The sequence below is a fragment of the Hipposideros armiger genome, unplaced genomic scaffold (assembly GCF_001890085.2).
Source record: "Hipposideros armiger isolate ML-2016 unplaced genomic scaffold, ASM189008v1 scaffold_326, whole genome shotgun sequence".
NCBI classification, from domain to species: domain Eukaryota; kingdom Metazoa; phylum Chordata; class Mammalia; order Chiroptera; family Hipposideridae; genus Hipposideros; species Hipposideros armiger.
This window is the reverse complement of record NW_017731676.1, coordinates 1,402,448-1,412,044: the sequence shown is the minus strand read 5'-3', so window position 1 is coordinate 1,412,044 and position 9,597 is coordinate 1,402,448. Positions and strand designations below refer to the sequence as shown.

The 9,597-nt window shown below is 33.2% G+C and overlaps 1 protein-coding gene across 11 annotated transcripts in view; it reads right to left on the bottom strand.

The window, feature by feature from the left end:
- CACNA2D1 (calcium voltage-gated channel auxiliary subunit alpha2delta 1) overlaps nt 1-9,597 on the bottom strand; it is a 484,358-nt gene that overhangs the window by 114,742 nt on the left and 360,019 nt on the right. For all 11 annotated transcript variants that reach the window (XM_019660718.1, XM_019660719.1, XM_019660721.1 and 8 more), the window contains exon 8: nt 324-393. In XM_019660718.1, coding sequence (XP_019516263.1) covers nt 324-393 — 70 coding nt within the window. The remainder of the gene's footprint in view (nt 1-323; nt 394-9,597) is intronic.

Sequence of the window (9,597 nt, the reverse complement as noted above, 5' to 3'; positions counted from 1 at the left end):
TGGGGTAAGGGGGGCATTCCTTTCAACAGAAATCTCCACAAGCTAAAAGTGCTTGGGAGATGAAATTGAGTATACAACTTAAAGCAGTCGATTTGAAATGAATTTAATAAATAATTTCAACAATATTATTGTTCCCACTTGAACTCATCATCTTCATTGACCTCTAACTGTATGTATTTATTAAAATGTTTTTAAAATACCAGAGTTCTTTAAATAGTTAGAAAATATTCATCCTAATAATGGAAAGACTCCCTACAGCTTTTTAAAAAAAACATGTAACCTTTTATCTCTGTCATCTTTTCACGATTACCTATAATTCTTACCATGGTCTTCTGCGTACATCGTAAAGGTCAATCTTGTTTGGAGTTCTGCTGTTATCAACCCATGGAGAAGCTTTAGAGAAAAGATACAGAGAGAGGAAGACATAGAGAGAGAAATTAAGTTAAATTAAAAATGGAGAGAAATTACAGCAAAATATTAGATATGCTCTATAAAAATATTTGAAATAAAAAACACCATTGACACATTCCACTTACCCAGAACAACGTTAAAATGGGAGTTACTATTTTCATGCCCTAACCTTTTCTTTTTTAAAAGGAAGACAATATAGTAATACAGAAGAAAGTCAACATAACTCAATTTTCTTTATATTATTTTAGCAGTAACTTGTAGACAGAGGGATTTTGTATGACTTATATGTTTTACCAAGTGTTCAGAGGTTATACATTTTCATTCTTCTCTACTAACAGAAACAATTACCTTAAAAGAAAATGGATTTGCCACTCATGGAAATTATGCTTTCAGTTATTTAATTCATATATTTTCATTCAATGGCACACTATTTTGGTCTACAAAAAGGTTGTTGTTTTTCTTGGAGATATTATATCATAGCATAATTTTTAACCTTATTATTCAAATACGGTATTTGATAATGCCCAGTCCACTTGAAATTATAATTAAAAGGTTAAAGTATAATTAAAATAACTCCACACAAAAAAGCTATTTCTGTTAAATATATTTCAATGATCTGAAGTAATTCAAGAATTTTTTGTTAGTTTCAGAGTCTTCACCATTTTTCAGTAATCAGAAAAACACTTCTTTGTCTAACAGCATTGATCTTTAAAAGCAATTAATTTATGCTTATTCTAATTGAATCTATACTTACTTTAATTAAAATGCTTTACAAAGCTTCACACACACACGCACACACACACACACACACACACACACACACACACACACCTACCTTAGACCCAATGGAGAACAATAAATGCTGATGAATTGGATGCTAATTTTATGCCAAACAAATCCTCTTCTTGAGCATGTCTAGACATATTACTCTTGAGAAAATTCTTAATAATAATTAACATGACTTATGTTCTCCAATCTATTTTGCCCTTTTCTTTATTGAGAAACTATGGAAATTATGGAGAACTTCACTGAGAATCAGATTTATTAATCAACTAAGATAAGTTGGCCAATTAGAATCTGGTAAAAATTATGAACTACTGAGCCTCTCCTTGACTGTAAAATTTCTTTTTTGTTAGTGACTATATTACAAAATGATTTATTCATTTTAAATGGTTAATTGTGTTTACATGAAATAGTAAGTTTAAATACAACACTTTCCCAACAACCAGTTGCTAATATAGTCAATGCAAGTAAAATGGTAAATTTCTTTCAACTTGCATTTGCAGAAACTTACAACCAGTGAAATAAATTTTTGTTTGTTTGTTTTTGTACTAGCACTGGAATTAAGCAATAAGCATGCTCGTTGACATAGCAGGATGCTTCTAACTACTACTTTATAATATCTGACTTCCCAAGGTAGGATCTTGGCAATATCTAAAATTTTAAATAAATTATATCCTACTCTCAGTACAATGTTCTGCTGGTTATACATTTACTGACTCTCAGTAACAAATCCACCCTTTTATCTTGCAGTATGAAAATTGATCTGGGTCCTTTAACAGTTTTTGTTTTACCAACAAATAGTTTTAAACTTTGTAAGCAAATCATGAAAGAAAGGCACTGATTGAGAAAATGATTTTTTACTCTTTTCCTGTTTTTCCTGCTTAAAATATTGTGTTTTATCTTTCCTGATTGGACTCTGATACAAATGTGTGCATGATATGAGAGAAGTGAGAATAGTCAATACATTACTGTCCACCATGAGTTGAAAGTGGTCAAACAATGAATTTGATAAATTATTTAATAAAATGAGAATGGGAAAGTAACACTTAAAATTAGATTTTTGAGTTCCTTGCAGATCAAATTCATCTAGGATTTTTGTTTTCACTATCATTGCTAGCTGAAATTGACTGTGATAAGTATTACTATGCTATATAAAATTTGTATCTTTCTTTAAAGATTGTAAAAAAGAGTTATAATTTACAGTTTAAGCCAGACCATTAAATTTTAATTTAATTTGTAATCTTAAATGGCTTATTTTTAAAAAACATTAATAATCTCTTAGAAGTCTTTTGAAATATTTACTACTAGGAAATATCCCTTGATTATACTTAAGATATTTATATTTATATTATTGTAAAATTAAACAATGTACTTTCTTTTCTGATATTACTAATTAATTTATTGTAAACATCTCATTGTGACATTTAAGTGGCACATTATTTATATAGGTTCAGAATTGTGAGAGGTCAAATAGTAAAAAGGAAAATAAACATATGCTGCAATTCCCTGAAATGATCAGTTTCATAATGATGCATAATGAAAACTATATGTTGTGAGAGGAAATGGGGGCTTCTTAAATCCCTGCAAAAATTGAAATGTTGTATAGTTTAGATGTTCCTTTTGCTTTCTAATAAGATTTTGGGATGACAGAAGAAAGAAGTGAAAGTGACAGCCTACAATGTGGGTATCTCATTTCTGAATGCCAACGTTAAGGGTGATAATAATCATTTATCAAGAATGTTTCCCCAATCAAAAATAAATTGTGGGTATATCTTTGATTAAATTTACTGAATTACAATTCTACTTCACACAATATTTAAGGTGTTCTTTGTCAGTTATCGAACCACTGATTTAAAAACGTGTTTGCCCATACATTAAGTCAGAATATTGAAATATGTGTTAGAGAAATATTCTTGAGGAAGTATGCAGATTATAAAGCCATGTTCTAGTTAACATGATCTGAAAATAATAGGAGAGTATCTGTTTTTCATTTCAGCTGCTAGGAAATAATCCAGCATATAATGATGCATTGAGGGCTGATTCTCTTGGTAGAAACACCATTTCAAATGACAGCTAATTTCATTTCCAATTAACAAGCTCGAATGCATTTTTCTTATTCTAAAGACTTCACATTTTTATTCATATGAAAACAAAGTAAAAGTGAACTTCATGCACTTAAAAAATGCCTTTAACAGACAACCCTGGTCCTAGTGTCTGGATCTAAATGGTGTCATGTCGATCATTATTTTTGGTGTTTTCAGTCACCTTCTACAGAGTCTTAGTCATCGGTCTGAATTACAAGCCAAGATAATGAATGTGGGTATTTTTAAAGAATACATTCAATAAATGTGTATTACATAGCTCACAAGATTTTCAGGCATCGGCATGTTGCTGCCCAACTACTATAATACAATCCCAGAATGGATTCTGCCCAGTCCCTCACTCACAGCAAGCCTCCTACATCAAGGTCCAGGGTGAATCTCATCAACAGAGTGTGGATTATGGACCCACACCCAGGAGCCACAGAATCTAGAAAAGCAAGTAACCAGCTTCTTCAGATTTTTAGTTAGGAGACAGTCTCTCTTCCCCAGTAAAATGTGTAACCTGGGAAATACCCTAAATATAGAAAGACAGTTCTATATTAGTTATGGTAATGCAAAGTAAGTAGAACAATACCAAATTTTCTGGTTTTTTAGGATAGTGAAGTTACTTTCTCACTCATATGAGTCTGAGGAAGACATTATTAGCCACAGGGGCATAGATTCTGTTCCGAGCAGGAATTCAAAGACCTATAGCTGGTGGGACTTTTGCCTTTTTGACTTGGTTTCTAGGGTCACCCAGGGCACTGCCATGCAGCTGCTAGGGCAGGAGGCAGGTGGAGAAGGCACACCAAGTCATAACAACTGCAGGCTTGAAGTGACACGTATCACTTTCACTCATACCCTACTGGTCCTATGAAGATGCAAAGGAGGCCTGAGAAAGTCCCTGGCTAGGCAGTTGTTATAAAAGCAAAATTTCACAATGGGATGGAAGGACAGAGCTCTGGTGGGCAACTTGCAACCTCTGCTTCAGGAACAGATGAACAAGTAGAAAATGGGTAATGTTCACTCCTATTAGAACATCATTTTTTCTGTTTTTAGCAGTGTTGTCAAGTAAGCCACCTTTAAAATGAGAGAGAGAAGAATGGGCTAAATTCACAACCTGGTAAAAATATAAAAGATGTTGGACTTAAGAATGATTTCTAGATTAAATCACAGAAGTAGGATTGCTTGCACAAGAAACACACTAGAGAAAAATACTGAGAAGCCAACTGTTGTTGATGATGTTTTCATATCAAAGAAACCACAGGCCTAGTCTGCAGAAATCTTTAATTGTTGGAAACCCTAAAGCATTGGTGGGCCATATATCTGCAACCAAAACAGCATATGATGAAAGCTTTTTAGCCCAAGTACACCCTTCAGATGTGTCAGAAAGCGTTATTGGCAAGAGAGTTCCCACTACAGAGCACTGCCAGAAGCAGTAGGATGGATGGACGAACCAAGAGGCTTACTTTAGGCAAAGGCTACAAGGTCTTTGTATTTCTTGCCTGATGGATTGTGATAAATACCATGGACCATTGATTGTGCTGTAAATCCCATTCTCTTTTTTCAATTGGCAGTTTTTGTTGGGGTCATTCAGAATACACTACCTTGTATAGTAATTATTTGGGCAACGTTGGGAATAGTACAGAGAAAGTAACCAGAATTCTGCTGTGTGGTAAGTAGCCATGTTAGGAGAAGTCATATCCACATGCACAAAATTGCAAGTGACCCAGAGATCCTGGATTGAGCTGGATGCATGAACTTATGGGGACTTTGAAGGAGGTGAATGTGTTCTCTGTGGGAAGAAGTGTGTGCAGAGATAATTGCACTGCCAGTGGGACAGACTGTGATAGGGCTTCAATATACATGCTTTCTTCTTCCTTCAAGTAATAGTACCCCTCAAGTGTGAATAGACTGCCTAATAGAGGCTATACTTCTCCATCTCACTCGCCATGGTGAGGTCATGTGGTGAAATTCTAGCCAATAGCATTTGAGCAGAAGTGATATATGTACAATTTTTGGGTCATGCTGTTTGCTTTCTGCTAATTTTTTGCCCCTTTCTTTTGTTCTTAACTGTGAATGTGGCACTGTTGATCCAGTTTTGATCATACAGGTGAAAACAACAACCTAAGGAATGGCAAATATTTAGAACCTAGTTGCTAGAAACCTCATCAGCTAGAGTTACCCTAACCAAATGATTTATCTATTACCCCAAATATATATATATACATATATATATCTCTGTTATGTCAGTCATTGTTTAAGTCACTGAATCAATATCCAATACAAGTCAGAACTTTTCCTAGTTATACAAACTTGGGTCAGGTTTTAAAGCTTGGAGAATGTGTAGGAGGCAAACCCTTCATAGAGTGTTTGAAATCGGTTTCACCATCTTTCCCTACATCCCTGTATCTTGTTAGAATATTATTTTGGCCCTGGGAAACTACCTATTGCTATATAATATTTATATTGCTAGGTAGTTTTGATATCTGTCTTATCTTTTATGTATAAATGCTAAATTTTGGGGTGGACATAGGTTTCTGAAAAGTAACCAATCCCAAAACAATGGTCATTCGCAGATCAAGTTTTAAATGCTGAATGACTGAAGCTTTGTAGCTTAGAATCACCAATGAGATTCATAGGCAGAAGGCTAAAAGGAATTCATTCTCATTGGGTAAATGCTAATTGCTAATATAAATAGTCTATTACCTTGTCTTTTCTTTGAAAGTGTCTTCTCTGGTTGGAAACAGCCTAGTGTGGAACTTAGATGAGTTTTGGAGCTAGTCTTCTTAGATTTTTCATTGGATGTATGAATTTGGATAAATTACTAAACCTTTTTCAGTAAAATGGGGGTAATAAGAGTTCCTACTTCTGAGGGTTATGGCTAAGATTAAATTATTAATGCACATATTCAAAGTAGAGTTGGCACATAATAATCATTCCACATGTGGATTTTTTCAAAATTAGTTAATAATTAATTAATTTGTTTATTTATTTTAGCTGAGCCATTATTTATTTATTTATTTTAGCTGAGCCACCCTGCCACCTGTTGGCAGCTCAGCGGCAGCTCAGCTCGGGCCGGGAATTGAACCGCTGTTGCTCAGAGCTCGCACTCTTGAGCGAGCTCTTAACCAACTGAGCCACTCGGCCTGCCCCACATGTGGACATTTTAAAACAGTATCATTGAGTCACTAAAACTATATATATAGATCATAGATTTTTTTAAATAATAGATTATTATATGATGTGCTTAAATTTTAGTAATTTAAAAGCATATTCTTATGACTAGGGCTGGGGATGTCATGCCATTTCCCCATCCTACTCCATCCCCATGATGTAGGCAGGTGTCACACAGTCAACAAAAATGTCTGGGAATCTATAAAGTGATTCCACATGGTTACTCCAGAAACCCTATGGAGAATACTGGCATAGGTAAGAGGGGGAATGGGAAAGGGTACAGGCAGACACCTAGATAGTTATAACTCTACGTTTCCCGGCACTTTCCATCTGCTCCCCTCGCCTTGCTTCATTTTATTTAGGAACTGAGTTCTCTGAAGTTCTGCTCTGATACATGTTAGCTCTAGTACCTATGATCTTTACTAGTTTACCCAGCTTAATTTAACAAATACCTTTTATTCAGTATATGCAAGGCACTGTACTAGGTGATGTGAAACAAACGTATATACAAGTAGCTATCTCTACCTGCAGGTGCTTCCATTCAATGTGTTTTGAAGAGAAAAGACACCATTACATTCTGAAAGAATATACAATTTGATGGCTATTGTTACAAATTAAAAACAAACTTCTCTGAGAGAACAAAGAAAGACCGCTTTTGTGAAAGCTTTCATGTTGACAGTGGTGCTTGTATTCTATTTTGATTGATGGATAAGAATCGTATGACCAGAAATGGGGCTCTAGGAACAAAGTATGTAAGAAATTAAAAAGAAAGGAAGGTTGTAGAAAATAAAATGAAATTAAAATTAAACAAATAAATGGGGAGGAGGGGGAATGTAGGTATAACAGTGTGAAGATTAAACTGTGTAGTAAAAGATAAAACTGGAGGCGTAAGTTGGGTTAGAGTCTTTGAATGATCTGAATGCCTGAGTAAGGGAGCCAGATGTCAGTAAGAGAACGATGCCAGATTGTATAATTTTACTAGAGAAGTGACAATCTAAGCTGTGCTCCAGATCACTTTGTAATAAATGTCTTAGATTTCTTTCTGCATTGAATTTTAATGCCTATGTATATATATATATATATATATATATATATATATATATATATATATATATATATATATATATATATATATATATNTATATATATATATATATATATATATATATATATATATATATATATATATATATATATACACATTTTCTCACCCACTTGTGAGTTCCTCAGGAGCAATCTTACTGGACTTGGAATTCTTAGGATACCTCAGTTACTTCAGAAACAGCAGTTTTAATGTGTTCTTCCCTCCTCCTAGGTCAGACTTGACTTAATTAATCAAATGATATTTGAATTTTCATTTTGTTTCTGAGCAATGAGACACAATGTTCAGATGATATCATTGTATTGGCTTGAGAGTGCTTTTGATATCTCAGCTGTAATATGTCCAGAATGCTTCTTTAATTTATAGATTAACAAATGGCAGAAACGCACATACAGGTACACAGTATTTTGGTCAGAATAAATCACCATAGTGTTTAAAATAAAATAACTTATTACAAAGTGATCTGCTGCTAATTCTGCAGATGCTAGATAATCCACATAATACATTTTGTATTTAACATAAAGGGTTATTGGTCTGTCAGCAGGAGTAGCAGATAACAAGTGCAAGATGTATGGTCAAGTGGGATATCAATAATGTAAACGGTACACAAAGACTTAACCATTTAGAAGGCCAATATTCAGTTACCATCGGTGGCTCAGAAATAAGATGCAACACAGCACTATGAAATAAAATATGAGAATGATTTACTGGTAAATAATTTCAAATATATGTTGCATAGAGAAAATGTAAACTCTGAGAGAGAAAAGTTTCCTAATTTTGGAAGCAAATAAATCCAATTACATGATAATAATGATATACTTATAAAAACAAAAAAAGTTATGGTTCTACTGGAACAAGTTTCTGAGTTTTATAAGTTAATAAATCTTCTTAATGGTAATAATAACATATTTCTTTGAATTTATATATTTGAGAGAAGTGCTTAAAAAGCTTTTGAATTTTTGACAAAACATTTGAATTTTTCTTGATAAAATATACTGCATGTAAAATAAATTACATTAGCAAAGATGGTTCTAGTGTCTAAAAATGGACAATATAAGGTATAGGAATTTAGCAATATATGCAGGGAAAAGGAACAGGGGAGATATCTTTTAGAAGTCCAAAAGAGCTAAAGCTTTTTAACAATACTTATTCACATATTTTATATATAGTGTTATTCCCTGTCAAATATAAGCCACTCCCATTTTCATATTAGCATCCTATTTACTCACATCTGTCAGCAGTAAAATAAATCATTTAATCAATTTAAGCATGGCCAGATCTATTGTTGATTGCAAAGTGAAAACTATTACAACCTTAACATGTGAAGAAAAGACAGATTCAGGTAAAAGATAAGATTACAAAAATGGCAACACAAATAAGGCTACAGAATCACCTCTATAAATCAGGATTATTTGAGAACTTCAAAATAATATAGTATTTTATATTTATATAAGATGTTCCCCCTAAACAACATGACTGATGAATAGCCTATAGCAAAGCAAATCATATAATTCAGAATCTAAATCCAATTCTTAGCTGTCGGTAGAACTATTCTGTACTCTCCTGTCAACACCTCAGATTTTACTGTTCTAAATCAAACTCATCACATTACTCCAAAAATAAAAATACTTCTGATATTTTATTTCAGTAAACATTCTCATATCTACTCAAGCTAAAAGTTATAGTCATCTTAAGCTATACCTATGTTTGTAACTAAATTCATTTATTTTTATATTTTATTTCTTATTTTATCTTGTTTTTATTGAAATCCAATTCTGATATAACATTGTATAAGTGTAAGGCATCAAATGTGTTAGTTTGATACACTTATATGAGGGCTAAGTGAAATAAATCAGAGGGGAAGTGATAAATACTGTATAATATCACTTACATTGGGGATGCCAAAAAAATGTATTCAAGTGGACACTTTGGTCATTGTTGCTGAAGCAGTAGTTCGCTGTAATCAGAAGCATCTGGACACTGATGATAACCACTTTGTAATTGCAGAGGTCAAAACATGACTTATATTCATCTTTTGTTTTT